Below are 24,294 nucleotides of genomic sequence, written 5' to 3' on the forward strand. Positions count from 1 at the left end.
ATATGCATGTACATACGCTACTCTTGTGTCTGTAATAAAAGACGAGAACGGGTGGGTGGTCCCGCCACAGTTAGTGAGCAAGATGGAATGAAAACCAAAGCCGATGTGAATGCTCCTCACGCAGATCTGTGTTTTCAGTCTGTTTGTACAGTACACTGTGCATACTGATATTATACTTGTGAATTTCAGTTGGGGGTAGGGTCAGTGTGGAATATGATTGACAGCTGGGTCTTGTTTCCATGGCGTTTAATCACCCCGTAACCGCGAGAGCAGCGGGAAGAGAGGAGAGTGAAGCACCATGGGGTGCTGGAACATTCTCATCCATTTCAAAGAATTATGGTGTGGATTATCATAGCTTATTAGGGCAGTACACTGCAAAAAAATATTTTCTTAAGTAATTTCAGGGTCTAATGATATAGGTCATCAAGTCTTGTTTTCAGAGAAATACAAAATTTAGTGAGGTTTATGCTTTAAACAAGTAAAAAAAAAAAAACTGTTTGCCAATTGAATTAATTTAATTTATTTTTCAATAACCCCTGCAAGCTTAAAGTTAAAAAAACACCCATATATATTATGAATATGTATAAAAGCCTAGATATACAATGGAAGACCCTTCTGCCTGAGTAAAAATTGTCTTTTCCACCTGCCACACATTATGGAGGTATGTGTGAAAATTTAACGAAGGTGCCACAGACAGCCGAATGTGTGTCGATGTGTTAGTGTGTGTCCAGGGACTTTGGAAAGGTGTTAAAATGGGGGTGCATCCCATACTTTGCACTCAGTGATATAAAGGTTGGTTTGTTTCACACCATGGGGGGTGGCATGATACTGATGTGTGCGAATAGAGGGGATGGAATATGAGATCCGTGCCGCTCTCTAAAATTGGGTCCCCTGAGGGGCCTGTAATGTAGAGATGACTTCACCCATGTCTCTTCGCTTGGTTGGTCTAATGGAAGAAGCCTAGAACTCCATCAGTCACAGCAGAAAAGAAAGCGCCTTTAAACTGACATGTAAAGCAAGACCACCCTCTCTTCAAACACGCTATGGAACATACTGGTGTAAAAATCAATATAACGAAAACATAAACATAGAAACCCACTGCTCTTTTCAGGCAGCTTTATCTAAGCACTCAGTGCTCACATGACGTTTGCTGAGCGATGACCTAACTCTATTCAGCTTGTGTCTGCTATTTTGTGCTTGGTGGCATTTTTTTTTTTTTTTTTTTTTTTGCATGCCATTCTGTTTTTCATTCCCTGCCCTCTTCCTCTCAAGGCCAGCTGTGGAAACAGAGCTACTGCACCCGCACAAACAAGCTCTGTTCTTCTCTTCTCCTTTATCAGTCTGCGCAGGAGAACTGCATCTACCTTCAGCCCCATCAAGGTACAATTTTCCAGGAATCCAGCCACTGCACTTAAATTTTTACTCACTGGCTTTACAGCACAGTGACCATAAAAAGCAGCCATTAACGCTCCAAAGACTTCTTTTGTTTTCTGTCATCATTCTGGCTCAAGTTTGACTCGTTTACGTAGGGTCAATGGTGTGGAGCACTAGAGGAATGTTTTTTCAAGATAAGAGGAGATGACAAACAGATGAAAAGCTTCATGGTGATTATCTTCAACATCATTATTTTGGTGTTATTTGGATGTAAGCCTCTGCATACAAATCTAGACATGTTCCTTGATCAAAATCCATTGTTGACAGCCCTACACCATCCCCAAACATAAACTATCTTTAAAATAAGATAGCAAGGATTGGTTGTTAGGAAAGTTGTTCTAGGACCAACTTGTACATTTCTACCATGCACTGCCTAACATTTGCAGTTCACTCTCTTTGTCAGTCCAGGACAAATATTCCATTCAGGGTAAGGTTCAGGGTTTGGTATAGATTAGGGTAGGGTTAAGGGCTTCAACATCATTCTTATCAACCAATCCTTTCCTTCTGCTTTTAGGGGTATGTTTAGGGTTCGATTAGGGTTTAGATTCAGGAATATTCTACTAAGGTAAATCATGCAATGTTAGTGGGCACATGCAAGGCTGCAAAGCAAGTTGCTAATTCACACTTTGAAATGAGAGTATTGCAGTTTGCAGATAATCAGAAAATTCACTCAAAGCAGCTTGGAAAGACTTGGTGCAGCAATGTGTGACACATTTTTACAGTAGCATCCTGGCTCATAGGTGGAGAGCATCAGTCTTGTTCTTGTTTCTCCCTGCTCTCATGGCATACTGCAATATACCTCCACCTGATCACACATAAACAGATATTTTCTCTACTTTAAATCCAACCCAGATAAAACCAAGCACAACCAAATCTTTGAAAAACTGATGCAGGCATTCTCCTGCTGTTGATTTTGATGGGTTTATGAAACCATTTCCTCCTCAGAAGGGCCGTGAGAATCAAAGGTGTGTTATCGGATTGCAGCAGTCTGTCACAGAATTACAGTCACTGTTGCACAACCATGGTCACAGCAGAGGTAACATTATACTGTACTACAAGCTCTCCTCGAGACATCCTTTTCACTGAGGCTTAGAAAAACAGCATACTGACTTCCCCTGCCTACATATATTGTACCTGTTAAATCTTAACACCTTTAGAAATCTTGTTTATGACATTTTTCTTATTCAGGCATGGCACTTGCTCCCTAACACAGATGGACCTTGTAATGTTGAAGTGGGAGGTATAAAAATAAGATGCAGATGGGAATGCGGTAGTAGCCTCAAGGCTAGTGCTGCTGCCATAGAAAAAGTGTCTTCAGGCATTCTAGCCACATTCCCATTCCTTTTTTAAAAGACTACTCAGTACAGGCGAGAAAAGCCAGAACATTCTGCAGAGTTTGATCCCAGCTGTTCCACAAGCTCTGTGGATTTTGAGCACCAGTTTGGCCTTGCTAATCATCTGCAGAGCATTATTGGATTGCCTGCAGATGCCATTTTATATTCTGAAAATGACTTTCTGTCTGAGCTGTCTGTGTAGAACAGGATTTGCTAATCTATTTCTTTGGAAACTTGCAGGGGTCTGAGACTGGGAGATGAGGTTTGCCATTAACAGAGTGAGAGCAAACAGCAGGGACCGATTTGAAAATGCCGTTTGGCCCCCAATGTCAAAAAGGGAGGTGTAAAGCACTCTCATCAAGTACCAAGTCACAATTTCTCAAACCAGACACCTCTCCACCTGCCCCAGGTTTTAAACTTTCTTCTCGCACCACCTGACCTCCGCCCACTTCATTTTATGGCCCCAGAAGAGACAGCGGACAAATAGTTTTTAATATATTCCCCCTTTTCTTTCTCACACTCCTCTACCTGTGTCCCTCTTCAACTTAACTGGACTGCTCTCTGAGATTGTGAACCACCATAAAGCCTTCACGCACTCACACACACCATAATAATGGTGAAAATAGCCTGCCAATCCAAAAAGGAAATTAAAATGAAAAGGATTAATCTAATTCTCAGGCACCTTCACTTCACTGCCTTGCGATGTGGTAGCAGAAAAGCCAGTCTGCTGGGAGAGTACAGGCCATACAGTCCAAAAGGGTCAGATCGTAACTGTAGCTCTTATTCACATGCCTAGGGTTAAAACAATTAACCACAAGCTAACAGTTTATCTTTATAGTGTATGTCCCTACCCAGCAAACCCTGTCACTTAAACCCTAGTAAGCTTGCACAGAAGCAAAATATGACCACAGTGACACCAATCTTGGGTCTGATCTACAATAGAGTAGATCACATTATCCATCACCATAGTGAAATATTAGGTTCGACGTGCCCTTTACAAAACAATTGCACTCTTCTCAACTATTCCTTTTAGATGGAGATGGTTGAAGGATGTACAAGCTTTCATTGTTCACAAGAAAGTTTAAAAAATTAAAGCTGTAAACGGTTGTGGGATTCTGAACCAGCTATCAACCATCAAAAAACAAAAACAAACAAACAAACACCAACAAACGTGTTACGGTCACATGCCGCACAAGGTTAACATTTCCATGAAGCAGGGATTTTTGTGCTGTTTTAACTGCTCAAGCCTTTGGGGGACAAGATAGCTTACTGTTCTACAGTAATTGGCTCCTGAAGCCACTATCTGCGTTTCGCATGACAATAACCTCACCACTGTCAATCACATTGTTAACGAGACAGACGAGGAAAGAATAAGTTGAGTTTGAGACTGGAGTCCAACGTTATTTGAGTACAGAGAATGAGAACAGTCCCCAATGGAGTTATTAACTTACACATGACTGTTGCAGCATGTAGAGGGAAAGGCAATTACCTTAGGCTATGACTACAAAGTTAGCCGTAAGTTTTCTGTTAACTGTTTGAAACCTGTTCTGTGAGCAACTGTTGAAAAGAACATTCTTTTTGTCTTTCAGGAGAATTTAATGTTTTTTTCAAAGAAAAAGAATAAAAGCGAAGCTTGGGTATGAAAGTCTCTTTGTGTCCAGTATGTGTGGGACATTTTTAAAAGTGTGTCCAACATGTACTTTAATAGTTCCTAATTTTTTTTTTTTAATTCTTCAAGCTAACATCTTCAAATCATGCATTTGTTCCCCAGCAGTTTTGCGTGATATAATTTGATGTGTCTGTACAATGGCATCCACCCAATAGTTCTGTCTTCTTTCCAAAACATGAGCGATTACAGCGGCACCATTTAGACATGGGTGGCACAAAGTGCATGCGGTGCAGGGCTGGTGAAGGGTGTGGACATGTCAAGTAGTTCAATACTTTAAAGTAAATTACACCAACCCAGTAGATCCTAAGCATCCTCGTTAATGTGTTAGACATATTTTTAGATGCTAATCAATTTTAAATGGGTGCGGTGCAGGAGACCATGCTGCACGCTTTCATAAACTGCAATTATGATTAACATTGATGGATTTAGTGTGTCCGCTTTCATTAGCACTCCTAATTAGGTTGCTCGAAAGCCACGGATTCCCAACAATCACATTAATGAATTCCAGTATTTGGAGAGAATTATTGTGTACTGCTGGCAGTTTCACTACAGTCTTTACACCAAGCAAAATACACCAATGCAAGAGGTAGCAGTAAAAGCTGAGAAAAAAAAAAAAAAACGAGATGTGCACATGCCACAAAATGCATTACTGATAGCATGTCCCTCATAATTAAAACTTAACTTGTCCTTCTTTTTTTTTTAGCAGGGGGAAAAAGAGAAGAGGGCCACAATACAAAAGAGTGCACTGTGGTACCACTATATTGTTAATTCTCCACTACAATGGTGTATGTCAGCAAACCATGCTGTGTCTCCTCACTCCATCATCCATCATTATCCATTAAAATAATTTTGCTGGAACACAGAACTCTTCAGTTTTGGAATCGAAGAAACACAGAAGGCATATTACACCATAAAATGCCCTCATTTAGAGTCTAACATCCTGTTTTCGTTCAAGGAAGGAGCAAGTGCAATTAATTAGAGATCTGCCCAGGGGGCAAAATGGCTAATATGCATTTACTGATTAAGTGAAGCACACCGCACTAAACGAGGCACAGGGTAGAGCACACTAAGGCCACATAAGAGCGCCACGCTTCTTTGCTAATGTAAAATCCCTGAATGATCCTATATAAACACAGCTGAATGAGCTTGAGAAAGTTCTGTCATCAACCAGCAGGGCAGGATGGATTTCTCTGTGTCATCCACTGACAGGATATGATGAGGAACTGACCTATATTGGCTTAACTTCACCTCACCTCAGAGATTTAGCCTCGTTGCAACAAAGAATTGGTGAGGAAAGTTCCTGCAAATTGTGCAGTAATTTATCTAAAGTTTTTGATATAGCAAACTTGAAGTTTATCTGTTTAAATGCCCATAAGGAATACAAAACATAAATGAGATCTATTTAATATCTCAACTGTTTCTCCTTGAAAGCAACAACATTAGCTTATATGGAGTGCAAATGGAGACTTTTGCTCAAGTCTCCTGCCTCAAGAGTTTTAAAAAATATCTTAAAAATGTCTTAAACCGTGCTTAGATTTATCATCAAACTCTTCCCAGTTCAAATTATCTGAGCTATGCTATCCACATTAATTTTATAGATGAAGTCATTGTTTAAGGTCAAACTCTCCGTTCTGCCACTTTTTTTGGTAGACCAGAAGAGAACTGCGTTAAATGGCCGTTTGGCTCACATTTTGCAGAAATGCCCAAAAAGTGCTGTTTGTGGGGTTGAAACACTCCAAAAATGATTGGAGATTCTGGCTTTTTTAATTTCCTTCAGGATCATTGGATCAGGAAAAACTCAGGATTTGACATGATTTATGATATTTCAAGGATATATCATGGTTATCGTGTCTGCTCTAATGAGAACTGCAGCTGATGTTATGTTTGAACTTTTCACTAAGGAATCACACAAAACTCTGATCACAAACGGCTGTTTTTTATGTAACCGCTGTGACAGAAATTAGGTAAAATATAATGTAACGACGATCTTATAGGAAACAGAACCATGCATGATCTAATGGGAAGAATGGGGCCCTGTCTCCACCATGGCTACTGTGTGTGAAAGGATATGTGAATAACAATAATCTAATACTGCTAAAATTATGTCTTTGCATTTGTTTTGAATGCAGTAAGTAATGCGTAAACAAAAACGGCTGTTAAAGGTGCACTTAGTAACTGTTGTCTTTGTGCCATCTTGGACTTACACTGACACCTAGCGGCTTGGATGCACAATAATTTAAAATCAATAGTTTTCAATTTCAGATGCCACTGTTGAAATGTAGTATTCACAGTCAGCCATGATTATTTTAATCAATGAGTGAAAGTGTCAAATAACAGGACTGTTACTGAGATTAAGCGAGTAGTATACAGCTGGTCATGTGATTCTAACCTGGCAGTCCCCATGTGTGGAGCCTCTCCATGTAGAATAAAACAACTTTTATAAGGCTACTGATATGACTGGAGTCTTCGTTTTAATGTGAGTGGTCACGATTTCATACAAATATAGCAAAATTACAATACATGTCTTTAGGAGTTAAACTTTTTTAATGAGGAAAAAATTACTGAGTGCACCTTTTAGTTTAAACATTATGATTTACTCTATGTGGGTTAATAATTTAAGCAGTAAAGACGCATATTGTATGTCTGATTGTAGTTTTAATTTTCATATGCCACATTTCTCAGGCGTTAAGTGTGTCAGGATGTGTATTCATCAACCTGTCACATGCCCAACATAATCATATAGGCCAAGTGAACCGAATTAAAACTTTTTTAATAAAAACGTTTTGCTTAAAGTTCAGAAAGAGCCTACATAATTTATTTACTGTAAACCATATATATCCCTTATAGTAACTTTTATTAACATCTACAAACATTATTACATTATATAATGCTTTTTTTTCTTTTCTTTTTTTTTTTTGTGATTAACATTTTTTATTGATTCTTCTATTAAACAAAGAAAAACATACAAACAGAATCAATATTTAACCCCCACTATTACTATCACCCCGACCCCCAACAACACCCCAGTGGTCACATGATTATTGACACACAAACAAACTAAAACCAAAAAACCAAAAAATAAGAATAAAAATAAATAATCACTACACCTCTCTCTCCACTGCCCCTCCCCGAGAGCCCTCCAAAAAAGCCAGATATTTGCCCCATTTCCCCATAAACAAGTCTAAATTCCCCAGTCTTCTGGATGACCCCTCTTCAAAAGCTGCAACCCTGCCCATCTCCGAACACCACTCCTGAAATGGGGGCGCTCCAGCCGAATTCCATCCCCTTAAAACTGTCTGTCTGGCGATCAAAATGCTAGTTAGGACCCAATTTTTTATGTGCTTTTTCTCTATATTAATGACCGCCCCATCACCTAAAATACAGAGTTTGAGGCAAAATAAAATCTGAGTGCTCAATACCTCACACATAAAACCAAAATTCTTGGATCTTAACACCCCCCAAAAGACATGGGTTTTGTCTCCATCATCTGACATTGCCAGCAGGTGGTTGTGCCTTTAAGACCAAGCCTATACAATCTAGAGGGGGTGCAATAGAATCTATGTAAAATCTTGAATTACATAAGGTGCACCCTTGCATCTCTAGATGCAGACTTTATGTTTTTTTAGAATCCTAGCCCACACTCCCTCCTCCAATACCAAGTTTAAATCTTTCTCCCATACATAGAAGTTAAAGCTCCGTCCCCCAGACTCTGAATTAGCAGGGAGTAATACACTGATGCCTCATGACCTTTTCCAAAAGCAGTAATCACCACCCAGAGTACCTGCTGCTTTAGGGGGGTGTAAACTACTCCCAAAAACAGTACAGAGCAGGAGGTGTAGCTGTAAATACTTATAGAACTGAGATCTGGGAATCCCAAAATGTTGAATCAAATTTTCAAAGGATCTCAACACTCCACTCTCATATAGGTCACCGAGTGTAGTAACCCCCCTAACGATCCACTCTGACCAGTAAAAAGGGGACTTATTAATACAAAATTTGAGGTTCATCCATATGCTTGAGGCAACATTGAAATATTTTTTTTTAAATGTCCACACCAAGTGCAAATGCGTGACAACAGGGTGTAACTTAACTTCTCCAGTTAGTTTGATAGAAAGGCTTTGCAATGGCGAAATAGGGACAAGAACTTCCTGTTCAATAAAAACTAGGGAGGGGCTCTCTCAGGTGGAAGTGACCAATGAGCCAAATGTCTGAGACCGTGCATAATAATAAGACAAAATTTTGGGTAGGCCTAGCCGACCTTTGTCAATCGGCCTATGTAACTTATTGAAATGTAATCTGGGATGCTTACCATTCCAAATGAGGGACTTCGCTATGCTATCAAATTGCTTGAAATAAGAGAGGGGGACATCTACAGGCACAGACTGTAGCAGGTAGTTAAATTTTGGAATACAGTTCATTTGAATGACATTAACCTTCCCAATCATAGATAAATATAATGAAGACCACCTGCCCACATCGCTCGAAAATCTTTTTATTAAGGGGTCAAAATTAACTCTAAATAAATCAAACAAATTTGCTGGGAATAAAATGCCCAAATACTTAATGCCCTGTTTAGGCCACTGGAAGGCGCCTGGCTGAAAACCTGTCACTGGGCAGTACGCTGTCAGAGCCAAAGCTTTGGAATTTAGACCAATTGACTCTGTATCGTGAGAATTTAGAAAAGGATTTAATAATTCTGTGGAGGCAAGGCATAGATCTAGTGGGGGCGGAGACGAATAATAAAATATCATCTGTGTAAAGCAAAAGCTTATGCGCCCTACCTCCCACCACCACCCCTGGAAAATCGTCTTCCTTACTTATTGCAGCTGCTAATGGTTCCAGGGCAAGACAGAACAATAATGGGGAAAGAGGGCAACCCTGCCTGGTGCACCTATCCAGAATAAAATAATCTGAAATTAATCAATTTGTTTGTACCGCCGCTACTGGGTGTCTATAAAGTAACTTAATCCATCCAATAAAAGTATTCCCGAAAGCCTATATTTCCAAAAACTTAAAAAGATAATCCCATACTACAATATCAAATGCCTTTTCGGCGTCAAGTGAGATGGCAGCGACCGGAGTCTGATCATTCACCACTGACCACATGATATTGATGAAACGCTTCTGAAAAAGTTTATCAGAAGAGCTGCAGCCCCGAATAAACCCCACCTGATCTATATGTATAAGAGATGTCATAACTTTACTTAATCGGTTAGCCAGAATTTTTGACAATATTTTAATGTCTAGCTGGATCAGGGAAATTGGACGGTAACTATTACACTCACTTGGATCTTTGTCCTTTTTAAGTATTAGACTGATCCGGGCTTGTATCATTGTGTTAACAGACAGATGAAATTAGATATTATTTTAAACATTATAAGATCTTATATTAGCAATATACTGTACTGTATATTCACTGTTGTTGTACTCTACTAAATCTACTATCCACAGAAAAGGACAACTGAAAAAGAAATGGCACTTTAAGGTGTACAAGAGACACAGGTCTTCATTCGGTCTCTGTCGGGAGCCCATTTTACTGGACATTACTAAGATAATAGCCGCCATCTGTACTGCCTTGACATCTGATAGGGGGTATTATTACTGGGCCAGAGTAGCCTCGGCCCTCTGAAGAAGGGTCTATGTTTAAGAAGATGAGAATTCAAGGTGTAGAATAGGATGTGGATTGAGTTAGATGGAGGGAGGTTGTGGGGTAGGGGCAGGGTCAGACGTACCCTGTTTTCCATTAAAAACACTATACCCCCCCTCCCCCATCCAAGCCCAATGCTCCCCAATGCTGACCCAGCAGTGATGGAAGGCAACATGCAAGGCTCCTCAGGTAAATGTCTCTTATAATGAGGACAGGATTAATTTCTATTACACAGGGAGAAAATCAGGGTCAGCCTTAAGGTAATACCTTTAGCAATGCTAATTACAATACTAATTATTTAGAGATATACTACAAGATCCTGCAGGCTAGAATGTCAGATCCGTGTCACTAGTCCCTCAGCGAAAAAGGGAAAGAGCAGGCAATTATAAAAGATCTATATCTACAGTAGTTGCATTATTAAAATAATCCACAAATCTAATTTGGCAAAGCCAGCATGACCTGAAGGACTGGAAATGACCTACTGACTTTCTGAGGGTTAAAGTCAGATCCATATAATGACCACTCGCGAACAGTACATGACATAAAGAGTCACTGGCTTGCATAAAGAAAACAAGACCATTGCTAAACTATCTGGCCCATATATTTACTGCAGTCTAATGCATGCCCTCTATTGAGTAATGATGTGAATGCTGAGGGAGGTCAAGTAGAGGTAAACCTGGGGGTGAAAGAGAGATGGAAATGGAAAGAGAGAGAGAGAGAGAGAGAGAGAGAGAGAGAGAGAGAGAGAGAGAGAGAGAGAGAGCACCAGGCTCACGGATGTGAGCATGAGGTCCCTCAAGTCTACGTCCTCGGACCATTAACATTTCTGCTATAATGCCTTGTGTCCAGCTCATTCTTTCTTTCAGATGGAAACAGGGCTTATAACTGCACTGGGAGTAATTCAATTAGCTTGCTTTCCCTGTCTGTCTACTGTCTAGTCCCCTCTTCACCCATTCACCCCCTTTATCATCCTCCTTTTCCAGGCACATACACTGATAGAGAATGGGGGTAGGGAATGGCTACTAGTACTCTCCTTGACCAGGTCAGCATCATAACTCACGGGAACAGTGCCATGGTTAATAACAATGCAACAAATTAGGTCTAACACACTCACCCACATTCTTCAGATGCCAAATTCTGATTTCAATTAAGGAAGAATGAAAACAATGGAGGAATCTTTGTTCTGTAAAATCTCCCACGTTTGTTTCAAGGTCTAGGCATTTGATGAATTGTCTTTTTCTTTTCGTGTCCTATTCGTTATCAGTGATGTTGTCTCTTTATCTCTTATCTTTCCTTACAGGGCATCCGTTCTCTCTAAAAGGGAAATGAAGCTTGTGCAATTGCACACTCTAGAGTGCACACACTGAGAGAATGAGGTGGCATGTTGTTTTCTTTCCTTTGCAATTTAGTTCCATTCTGATGTAATACGGGCAATATATGAGCATGCATATATGTAGTGTCTTGTCATGCAACAGCTAGATCAAAGCACCAATGCCAAAGTTTGGAGGGCAAACTGACCTCTCTATTACAAACCCACACTGACCCTGCCAACTTGAAGACCTCGCCAAAGATAATTAGCTCAGTATGCATGCTTCGACTGACAGAATTGCTGGAAATTGGTGAAGAGTAGAGGATAGTAATGACTCACAGACTTAAGCTGGCATCAAGTCTGACACATTACAAGAACAATAACATCCCACCAAGGGATTGATTTAAAAACAGGTCAATTTGCTATTTAATAGTGCAAATTATAGTGTGAGAAAATTGCCACCTTTGCGCACAAACAAACCCCTGAAATGAACATCAGCCCACTGAAAGACAAGACCAAGAGAAAAGCAAACACATGGGGTGGCAAACGGTGTGCGAACTGCCTCAGCTCAATCAGACAGCGCTTTGCCTCATTCATCACTGTCTCTTTCCAGCCATCAAACTCACTACTGATGTTGTCGAGGACATAACGAAGATGGACAGCCCTTGGCTACACTCAAATGAGAATGAGATCTCACAACCTAAATTTACCACAAAAGACAACATCTTCAATACAAATTGAAAAACTCACTTTGCAGTCTAAGCGTGGGGCCCAAGTGGAGCTGAACCATGCCAAACACAAATCCTGTTCAACTGGTCCTTTAAGCTCAGAGCAGTGTGGGCTGAACCATAGCTGGGCAGGAGCTCCATCAGTCAAAAATAATGGGTCATTTGCGGCTCTGGCAGCAAACTAAATAAGGCCAGCATGGTGCATTAGCTTTCCAACTGCACCACATCAATTAAAGCTTATATCCTTTCTGATGTCCTCCAGGGGGGCTTTAAAACCAGGTTGTCTTGAAACAGATCTTTAACCAAACTTGCAGAGGACCTCAACCATTGGTTTCTCAGCAGTGGTAATTTTCCCTCATTTGCTCTTTCCCTGTAAAGAGTTCCACATTTGGGCCTTTGCATGGAAACTTGACCTGGTGCTAATGAGGTTATGCTTCATCCAAACAACCTCTAAGATGTATAGTCCATTGTCTTTTTTACATAATGCATGCAATGCAATAAATGTGTACCTTGTGTAATTAGGGCTGTCAATGTTAATTTAGTGTGATTAATTATATAACAAATAATAAAATTAAATGTTATTTAATAAAAAATTATTGCAATTGTTAATGCCCCCTGACCCTTACATGAATTCCGGAATAAAATTACATATTTTCCTATCATAGGAGCAATTCAAGCTTGAAATCAAGCCACTTTTTGTATCTTCTAATGAATACTTTACTCGTATGCCACAATAATGCTATATATTTCAATATGAGTATTATATTTATTATATTTATAATAATTCAAATTAATGTGTATTAATTTTATTGAATTACCTTTATTTGGGGGCCTTTTTCAGCAAATATAGATATGCGATTAATTGCAATTATTTTGACTAATTAATCAACATGTCATGTAATTTATTTAATTAAAATTGTAATTGATTTATAGATGATTTATAGGCCTAGATTAAATACAAATGCATATTTAAAAGGATTTTTCACCCAAAAATAAAACTTTTATCAGTTTATTTACCCTCATGTTGGGTGAACTTAAACCATGTGCAAAATGTATAACTAAAATAATTGAGGGTTCTGATCGTGTGACTTGTGAAAATATGAAGAACATCTGAGATAGAAAAAAAGCGAAACTAGCAACACGATTTCTTAGCTGTGGCGGCTCACAGCAGAGACAGCAAAAATTCCATATTGGGAAGGTTGTTCTGCCTGGAAAGCTGGCGAGACCTTTGCCAAATTCCCTTAGAAACCCCATCAGTCTTTTGTCAATGTATGGAATTTTGGGGGATTTGTTAATGTCTACTGTCCTTTACTGTGAGAAAGGAGGACGTTTGTTATTCCTTCATTAATGCCTAATTGATTTTTCTCACTCCTTTGAGCCTCCCTTTCTTCAAAGCTGTAGTTATCCACCTCTAACTTGCATGTCTTGTGGTGTTTTTATTTGAATTTCCCCCCTTTCCTCATCCTGTCCTCCCTTCAGCCTCCCCCTCTTCATCCACTCACTTTCTAACACTCTCCTCCTTTTCTTCCCCACTTCCCTGCTTCATCACTCTCTCCACCCTTCATAGATAAGCTCACGCTGAGCAGTGAAGTGCCTGGCCTTTCTGGGAGAGAGACGGAGGGAGAGAGTGAACGAGGAGGACATGAATCAAACCAGTGACAGAACAGCAGGGAGGACAGCAGATGTCACAGAGAGAGAGAGCTTTTCAATCAGCCTGTCCTTCCAACACACGGGCCAAGGTGAAGCGCTTTACCGGCAGAAAACCCCTTGCCCTGTCACACACACAGAAACATACATGTAGAGGATACATACCTTTAATCTCCCTCATTAAGCAGGCCACTTTACAACCTCTCGTCCTAAGTGTCATGCGAGAGGGTTAGAGGGCCAAGGAGAAAATGAGGTGATGAAATTCGTGCCAAAGAGTAAGAATAACCATGGAGAAGAAAAGGAAAGAAAACAAAGTAAATAAGAAAGAGAGAAAGAAAGAAAGACAGAGAGAGAAAAAAATGCCACTAATATCTCCAATATGATTTCTACAAAGGTATTTCTCTGAAAATCATGAACATCTTGTACATATTGTCCAATCTTGTCTTAACTAAAGCTCATGTTTTGTGACCTGTGCTCAACAGTACATTAAGCTTACGTGGGTGCTTGTGTGTATGTTTTCCAGTGTTTATGTCTCGTTCTCCATCTGGACTGGCTTTGGCAACACCAACTCACTCTTTCTCCACATGACAGCTGCTGCCTGCTTTCTTCTGTACATAGAATCTAATGCAATACCAGAACAAATGTGAGTTAGAGGCAGTCTAGGGACAAGAAACATCCTCCCAACACTGCAAAACTGCTCAGAGCAGTAGCAAAAATCCCTGCTTTCTTTCTCCTCTACGGCACAAAGCACGTCAACCATTACAGAAACAAAAAATGTTGTCTTCGTGAAAAGAAACAGGAGTGCTACACCTGTTTTACGGCCCCAGAATGAGTCAAGCACAGCCCTCTGCCTCTCATCAACAGCTCACGAATGAACGGGGTCATCTCGGTGTTGCTTTTGATCCTGCTAACGCTTCCCTGACCCTCCCTGAGAATAGATTGTCAAGCTTATGTTTGTTAACAGCGGCCATAAGTATTTAAAACAATCTCTGTCAGCCCAGGCCTTCTACAGCGCACAGAGGTCACAATATTCCCTGCCTTTTAAAACCCTTGCTGGGTGAGGATGAAAGCAGCCCTTGTGCATTCCAGACTTCTTTAGTTTGCCCTTCCGTGACAACCGCTGATGAATGATCAAGGCGTCCGGCTCTCTCCGTGTTTACTTGTGCTATGGAGGAGTGGAGAGGGACAGTGTTGGGTGTCTGGATGACGCAGGGAGAGTCATGGTTGTTCTCAGCCTGGCTATGGTACCTCTCAGTGGGGGACAGGAGACTCATAGGGCCCCTGCTCCACTGGAGCACACAAAAACAAAGACAAAATCCTGCATGAGATAAAGAGATGTGTTGATATTTAAACACCAGAGAGATCTACTGTTTTACCCCTTCTCTTCATTGCTTAGTTTCTGTTGCTCTTTCTTTAACATACAGAAAAATTCACCAACGGAGCTGAAATATTCTTCTAAAAATCTTCATTTGTGTTCTGCCGAAGAAAGAAAGTCATCCACACCTGGGATGGCATGAGGGTGAGTAAATGATGAGATAATTTTCATTTTTGGATGAACTATCCCTTTAAGGCACATAAAAGTTATGGGGCCAGTCCATAAACTTTAAAATACACATTATACATATTAACATGATTTTAGTGTGATAAAATCGCTTACAAACCTTATCTGTGTAAAGTTAGAACTAACATTATAACTTCGCTGTCATGATGACGTAAAACCTGTAAACCCTGTAATCTGGCAAAATGCCGTAACACAGCTAAATCCCTGATTTTATGACACTAAAAACATATTCACGTAAATAATGTTTACATTTTCTGGCTATATGTTTGAAATTGTGTGTATTTTAATGTTTATGGACTGTTTACTTTTAGTATCTCTATGACTAATCAGCTTTGTCCTCATCTCCGAGCAACACATATCCAGGATGTGTGGTTTGTGTGGCTAGCCAAGAGCGTATTTGCTCACTCTGCAGGACATGTGGTGCTTTGTGGGCTGACCCAGCAGGGCAGCTCTGAAGGTGGGTCACTGTTAGGAGGAGTAGCTGAGCTTTGGGCTTTGGGTTACCACGGTGACATGGACCATTCTCAAGCATGTGTTCTCTGAATATTTTCCTCCAAACCAGCCGGCTATTGCCGAGGATTCTCTGACAAGGTACAAACTATAAATGGCTATAAATGGAAAAGCTTTTCTCTTTGAGAGATGAAGCTAAGCTATGTCCTTTGCCTTGTTTCAGCAGTTCCTCTGTCCAGAGGTTCCCCTAACCACTTCAAAACAGAAATCTTACAATGGTTGGAAAATATTTACAGTTTTTGTATGGTCAGCGAATTGGGGCGCATCAATGATTCATAGCACTGTCAGGGGGATGTGTTATCTGCAGAGGTCGGCCTCTGACACAACTTGACACACATACACACACAAACACACACTGCAATCTCACTGAAATCCACCGGCTTTAGTAACACTAAACACACCAGTATGACATAACCAGCCTAGCTGTCTCTTCCACTAAGATGTTTTTGTAGTCAAACCAGGTCATTAAAAACAAAAAAACAAACAAAAAAAAAAAAAAACACAAAACAAATAAATACATTTAATCCATTTTGCTAACTTCTGCTAGACTTACAACCGAATTAGCCCCCATCCTCTCTTCAAAACCCACCCTCCAAATATACGTCAGCAAACCCGTGAAAGGCAGATGTTTAAAGAGTGTTCTCTGATTAACTAAAGGGATAGTTCACCCAAACATGAACATTCTCTCACCATTTATTCACCCTCATGCCATCCCAGATGTGTGTGACTTTCTTTCTTCTGCTGAACACAAATTAAGATTTTTAAAAGAATATTTCAGCTCTGTAGGTCCATAAAATTCAAGTAAATGGTTGCCAGAACTTTGAAGGTCCAAAATCACATAAAGGAAAAAGTAATCCATAAGACTCCAGTGGTTAAATCTATGTCTTCAGAAGCGATATGATAGGTGTGAGTGAGAAACAGATCAATATTTAAGTCCTTTTTTACAATAAATTATCCTCCTTGCACAGTAGGTGATGATATGCACGAAGAATTTGAGTCGCCAAAAACAAAACTAGAAAAATATGAAAGTGAAAGTGCAGATTTATAGTAAAAGGGAATTAAATGTTGATCTGTTTCTCACCCACACCTATCATATCACTTCTGAAGACATGGATGTAACCACTGGAGTCATATAGATTACTATTATGCTGCCTTTATATGTTTTTTTGAACTTCAAAGTTCTGGCCATCATTCACTTGCACTGTATGGACTTTCACAGCTGAGATATTCTTCTAAAAACCTTTGTTTGTGTTCAGCAATAGACAGAAAGTCATACACATCTGGGATGGCATGAGGGTGAGTAAATGATGAGATCATTTTCATTTTTTGGACTATCCCTTTAACTAAGGCCACATCCAAACTAATCCATTTTCATTAGAAAAATTTAAAAAGTATTCCTAAACTCATTCTTTTCCAAAGTATGCAGTAACGGAAGAGCGTTTTCTAAACGGTTTTAGTGTGGATGAGAAGCGTAAATGTAGCAAATTCAATTTGTTTTCAAACAAAAACATTTAATTTTTCAATCTAAACATTTGTTTGAACAATCCGAACATTTGTTTAGTGAAAGTCAACCTCAAGGTAACATCTCAATGCTACGGATCCTTGAGAAAGTCAAACATGTTTTGTCCATGAAGTTCTTAAGTTTTTTCTCTTTTATTCCTCATGCGATAAATCCATTTCCCCTCAGCACAAAAAAAAAAAATTATGTGACATCATAATACATGTGCAATACCAAAGGCTGATCGGGCAGTTGTTGTTTTTTTCACAAGTGGACATGAAGCATTTCTTGTTTGCTTTGTTGATAACAGACATGATATGCTGAGCATGTGCGTTCCATTTGCTGCTAATTAGATTGCAAGCGGGGCACTGAAGCGTGTGTTGTAGCTTCCCTCCCTCGGCAGTCCATCTGATAAAGAAGCCATTTCGGCCAGCAACAGTTTCCATAATGCAAGAGGCCCTTAATGTGTGTCCAGCTAAATCTGGGAGTCAAGAAAACACCCCCTAATTGGTAAAAACCAGATCCAATAAACAGATGACTATTTGGTCTCCAAATTGAATTAGCGATTGTGGGGGGGCCATCTCTGCCTCTCATAACTTTCGGACAATCACGAAAGTTTGAATGGCCGTTCTCCACAGCGATTTAAAATGATAGCTTGACCTTGAAGTGCAGAGATTACAGAGTGGAACTAAAATCCAGTGAAAGGCATGTGTTGCCTTTAGGAGAAAATATAACCGCAACACGTTGTAGGATGGTGAAGAAAGGCCTGGAGCAGAGTTACCAGCAGAAATTCAGTGCTAAGGGCATGAATGTGTCTTCAAGTTAGCTCTTCATGTCACTTGTACTGCCGTTTTATGAACCGTGACCACATTCCCAGGCATAATGCAAAACCAAGAATAACAATGACATTTGGCAAATAGTACAATGACTATAAAGGGTATACAACAGGTAAAATGAGTACCTGATAAAGCCACTCAAATAACTGTCAGGTGATGAAAAATTTAAAATAATACAAGGCACTCTAAACAAACTTCTTTCATGAACATGCAACCAGGGTTGGGGAGTAACGGAATACATGTAACGGGATTACGTATTTAAAATACAAAATATAAGTACCTGTATTCCACTACAGTTACAGTTTAAATCATTGGTATTTAGAATACAGTTACATTCAAAAATATTTTGATTACTGAAGAGATTACTTTGCATTTTATTGTCATTTGTTTCATTTAATATTTAGTCCTTTCAGATGGAAAACATTTATACATATAAATGATGCGATCCAAAGTGCATTTGAACAGCAGTGAAACACTTTCTTATGATGTGTTACATTCATACGAGCAGACAGAGAAGTAAGTTTGAAGTAAGTTTGGAGCAGAAGAAATAGAAATAAACCTTGTGTAAATTGGCAGCTTTACGCTAAGCTAAAATGCTATTTCTAGCCATTTTACATGCACATGTTACCAGGCACGGTCATATTTTTTTATCAAGAAAATTCATGTTAGATCATAATAATTTTTTTTTCTAGTAAGACCTTTGATATAAGGGCAAAATTCTTAACAATAATTTTTGTATTGTTTTCTTGTAAAAATATATAAATATCCTTAAAACAAGATCAATTTGATTGATCTTGTTTTAGAAACAACACTGCATAAGATATTTAGGTTTTTCAGAGAATGTATTTTTAACATGTGTATTTTGTCTTACTGTACTGACAGATTTTTTATAGTCAAAACAAGTGAAAAAAATCTTGGAATATGATGCAGACATCAGATAGACTACTTATAAGATCCTTTTGGGTCCTTTTTAAGCTTTATAGTGAGGCACTAAGCACTGCCATTGTATTGAAAAGAAGGACCACGATATACAGCACAGTAAAATTTCTGCTTTTGTGTTCCGCATAAGAAAGAGAGTCATACCAGTCTGATACAACATAAGGGGGAGTAAATAATGACAGACATTTCATTTTTGGGTGAACTATTCAACATGAAATGGCAATCACAACCCATTTTACTTCTCTTAAAGGCACAGTTCACCCAAAAATGAAAATGTTCACATAATTTGCTCACCCTCATGCCATCCCAGATGTGTATGACTTTTTTTCTTCTGCAGAACACAAAGATTTTTAGAAGAATATCTCAAATCTGTTGGTCCATACAATGAAAGTGAATGGTGACTAGAACTTTGAAGCTCCAAAAAACACATAAAGGCAGCATAAAAGTAATCCAAACAACTCCAGTGGTTTAGTATGTCTTCTGAAGCGATATGATAGGTGTGGGTGAGAAACAGATCAATATTTAAGTCCTTTTTTACCATAAATCTCCACTTTCACTTTCAAATTCTAAAGACCAAGAACATGTATTAAAAATTCATTTTGATTTAAACTGGAAGTATTTTAGTAAAAAGACCAATTTGCAGTGCAAAAACACTTCATAATCCTAATTTATCCTATATAAAATGCCCTGTACACCTCAAAGAGCTCACATTAAACTCAGATGAAGTCATTTATATCCACTGACTGCCTCAAGGGCTAAATCTGCAATTCTTTAACTTGGCTTGTTCAAACACAGGAAAACCATTGCTGGATAATTTAATTAGTAGTGCTCATTATGTCCTCACCTATAGTGTCCCCTGGTCGAAGACCGTGTGTGTGTGTGTGTGTGTGTGTGTGTGTGTGTGTGTGTTTGTTTGTGATAGGCAGGGGTCTGCTCGTTTCTGGGCATTGAAACCTGAACCCTCTGAAGAAATTGACCCCCTATGAGCAGACAGCACGGGGTCATCTGGGGCAGTAAATCTCTGTAGGTTTACATGGCCATAAAAAGGTAAAGATCCTGATAAACGGTGCCATTAATACGAGGCATTCAGCTAACACAAAGGACTCCAGGCGGAAGACTATCTGGGTGGAGGGGATACAGTAACAGAGCCGACCACGCTCTCTGAAAGTACAATGACGTCCCTCAGACCAACTAGCACAAACAAAGGAAACAGACGGAAAGAGGAGAAAGAGGGAGAGAGAACAGTACTGGAAAGTAGACCATCCAAACCACAAGTCAACTGTTGAATCATGATGGTCATAATACTACAAATCAGCTTTTAATGCCTTCTGGAAAACCATGTTATGGTTTTACCTATTGGCAACACAACAGTTGCCAACACAATATGTTAAAAGAAACTCCAGCACACAGGACTAAGTGAAAAGGCATTGTCTTAAAAAATACCGGGAGATATAACATTTTTGGGTATTGAAGAACATTGACTTGAACATACTGAAGCACAGCCAGCAGGTGGCGCACCTCCACACAGAATCGTGAATCCAGAACACTCACTTGCACTCTCGGTCCTCCAGGTCAAAGTGCGGGTTGAAGTTGATCAAAATCCTCTGGTTCGGTCCAGGAGCTGTAATCACCCATATGCATTTCTGAGACGGGTAGTAAGACACCGGATAACCGGGTGAGGTGAGGTAATTTGCGCTTGAGATTCTGATATTATCCCCACATTTGTCTGAAAGAAATGAAAAGGAGAAATTATAACAGCACGAGCCGCTGACAACCAAAAACAATACTGTGAAAACCACACAAGAAAACAAATATAAGAGTTAAGTGTTTCTTTTTCTCCCGGTAGTCTACTGCTCTGCACACTTCATGTGACATTATGTTAGCTGCTGGATTATTTTTGAACACTAAATAGACAATACTGCTACTGTAGTTTGACATACGGCAATGCTGTTTCTCTTCAGAAATATTTCATTAGACCCATATCTCAGCTCCAAATAAAGGCTTGATAGTTTAATCTACATTTTTATGTCATTATGTTGTAGTGAAGTATAACCATTTTCTGTGCCATATTTTGTTTCTATGCACTTTCATAAACTCTTCTGCTGATCAACCCAATTTCATAAAGCATACAAACTGGAGGAGAAACACCGTATTTATCCGAGTTGTGAAACGCTTGGGCGTTCTGACAAAATATGACAAAGAGCTTCAATGTTAGAATGTCCACAAAACACAATCTATGATAGAAACAGAGCTCAAGATATTGGAATTTCTTTCTGACGATCTGGATAAAAAGATATCCAGGCTTCAATGAGTTCAAAGTTCAATCCATATAAAATATAATTGTAATAGACCTTTTTATGACTTCATGTAACATTTGGGATTTGAGGTTAATATTGGTGAAATGCTTAGACATCTGGAGTGAAAAGAAGTACACTATTAATGTTGTATTTTCAAAAGCTGTGATTTGGTACATGTAATAGTTTAATCATTATTTTAATTCACCAACTTATAGCATGACCTTTCGGCCCATGTGCTCTTTGGTGACTTGGAGACCCTCTTTGGTGTCCAAATCTACGTGAAAGTTAATATTTGAAAGAAATCCCGTTTGAATCCTTCTAGACTTCATGGAACATAGTGAGCTTACTTTCCGTAAACGCAACTAAGTTCTCAAAAGTTTATTAGTCAAACAATATAAAACAACTTACAATAAAACAACACAATAAAAACCATTTATACTATAAAATGGGCCGGTCAATATTAGCCTAACTTTTCCCAAAGTTAATTAACGAGGGTATTATTATGCGGCGGGACTTTTTACACTATAAACATATTTAGACTACATTTAGTATTATTATTTGGAATTGTTATTCGTAATATCAGGCCACTTAATAGAGTTAAGTTTAATATTCCCTAGTTTGCACCATAATGAATAACTGATTAAAACAATCGTCCATAATTATAATAATTTTGTCAGGATTAGAGTGAGGGAAACAAAACTTTTTTAAGTTATAAGGCGAACATTAAACTTTTGGATAACACTTTATAATAACTTTCATTATTAAGTCCTAATCAAACATTATATGCTTAACCAGTCGGTTATTCAAAACATTTTGAACGTACATTAGCTATACTGACCTATTAAGCATTATAATGTAATACTGTTTTAATATCATTAATGAATGTTATTTTAATTCGTAAACAGCATTATAGCCCGTGATCCGGTAGTGCATCCAATCTGTATTGGAAAGAATATTAAATTAATATTAGAGTAGGTAAAATGGATTTAATTGGCAATCAAGTGTCAGAAACTAGACGGCAGGTGAGAACAGGTGAACTGGAGTCTTTTTTTCTTTTTCTTCTTCTTCTGAATAAACACACCGCACAACAACACAGTAAATCAGATTGTGTTGACACTCACCATTTTTTAAAGCATTGGCAATGAGAAAGATTCCCGTAAAGACGATAAACACTAATCCACAATGCATCCTCGATTCCTAGAGTTCTGGATGTGGAAAATAAAAATGCGAGGAAGAAAAAGAAAAAAGAAAAAGAGAATCCTTAAGTGGTAGAATGGGGATAATTCCTCTCGCGGGTCTCTAGATTGGTAGAAAGGAAACCAAAAGAAGAAGAAAACGGGATTGAGGGCTAGAAATGTGGGTTTTTGTGCGTCTTCAGGTCGCTTGCATCCTGCCATTCAGATCTGGTTTCCTCTGCGCTCGCCCAGACGCGGTCCTCTCTCCTTTGCCATTTCCTTCAGCCTGTTAAAGAGTGACAGAAAACAAAAACGTTGCAGCTCCTCAAAATAGACGACCAAACGGGCGTAATCCTGTGGGTACAGTGAGCGAGCGAGATGGGGCGCAGATCGTTTGTATACTTTGGCTAAAAGTGGCTTGGATATACGAATCAGCCTCCGCGTAGTAACCCGGCGTTCTGCTTAGCCTCTAAATCTGATTTGGGAACACAAACATCTGGCGATTGGCTTTGCCATAACAGCGTCTTAAACAAGGGATACACCCCCTAAATTACAATCGCTTCTCTTCTTCCCAGAGTTTGGTACGCTGCCTCACTGCTCGTGTGCCAGACGCGCAGGGCATTCTCATTGGTTTGATTACACATATGCAAAGCCCGACCTATATGGAGCCCAACCTCTCCTATAAAAGAGACCAGAGACCCTTAGGTCGTTCTGAGACGCTGTCCAGCCCTCACGCATCTCAAACCTCCGCGATCAGCGGTAGTGTGGCACGGGTTGTATTTGGAAAGAGAGGGATTCCTCGACACGACTGATGAGATAGTAAACTTGCTTACCAAAATAAAATAGCAAAACAATTCATTTACTTACAAATATACATCTCTCCACATGGGAAGCCTATGTACACCGACAGATGCATTATTATAATTGCACTATATTTTAATCTAACCGCGTTCAGTATGGCACAAATCTTTTCACCAATATGAGGGAAAACATAAACTTTCTTAACGACGATAATATCACAGATTTAAATAAATAAATAAATAAATGGAAATCTGACCATTCACTGAAATCTGTTGCAACCATGCCTCTGTCCTTTCATTGCATGACTCCTTCAAACTCGTGTCTCATCCATGAATACAAATGAGCTATCGGAGAACTGAGCGGCGACTTGCGCGTTACGCAGCAGTACGGGAAAGAGCAATATACACTTAGTCGCAAAATAACGCATCGATTTCGCTTTCGTGCGCAACGGTGTAGCCTATATGAATCCTCTCTGTTAAGACAAACAAGCAACACTTGCCTACAAGCTGTCAAACCAGTTTGCTTAAAATCCAGTAGCTACAGTGCGATCCGGTAACCGCGGTGCTTGCCAAGCCCGTTAACTTATCCTGCCCCTCCAAACGAAACAGTGCCTCCCCAAATCCGTAAACATCAGACTCAACGCTGATCACGTTTCCAAAGAAGAGTCAGTCCTTCGCAACTCCTTCATTTGGCTCTACACTTCTGCTTTGCGCAACACCAGTCAGCCACCGCCGAAATCAAAGCGAGGAAAGGCAGTGCGCTTTCTCAACAGGGTCTGACTGCAAGCTTCCAGTGAACGTGGGTTTGTTGATGCAGTCATTCAAAGAGGTCAATACCGAGAGACGGGACCAGAGAGAAGGCGAAGCGCCGCTTCATTCTTGAGGAAAGTAGTTTTGCGCTCCGCTAGAG

At 39.5% G+C, this 24,294-nt stretch overlaps 1 protein-coding gene across 4 annotated transcripts in view; it reads right to left on the bottom strand.

Annotated features, from left to right (window-relative positions):
• Positions 1–23,849, bottom strand: part of LOC127431882 (neuropilin-1a-like) — a 101,320-nt gene extending 77,471 nt beyond the window's left edge. For 2 of the 4 annotated variants that reach the window (XM_051682505.1, XM_051682504.1), the window contains exons 1-2: positions 22,531–23,200; positions 20,664–20,838 (exon numbers count right to left, since the gene is read on the bottom strand). In XM_051682505.1, the coding sequence (XP_051538465.1) occupies positions 20,664–20,838; positions 22,531–22,597 (242 nt within the window). In that variant the 5' untranslated portion in view covers positions 22,598–23,200. Of the gene's footprint in view, positions 1–20,663; positions 20,839–22,530; positions 23,201–23,641 lie in introns of those variants that run through there. The other 2 variants (XM_051682503.1, XM_051682506.1) reach the window with 2 other exon arrangements.
• Between the last annotated feature and the right edge of the window lie 445 nt (positions 23,850–24,294).

This window comes from Myxocyprinus asiaticus, chromosome 41 (assembly GCF_019703515.2).
Source record: "Myxocyprinus asiaticus isolate MX2 ecotype Aquarium Trade chromosome 41, UBuf_Myxa_2, whole genome shotgun sequence".
In the NCBI taxonomy this organism is placed as follows: Eukaryota; Metazoa; Chordata; class Actinopteri; order Cypriniformes; family Catostomidae; genus Myxocyprinus; species Myxocyprinus asiaticus.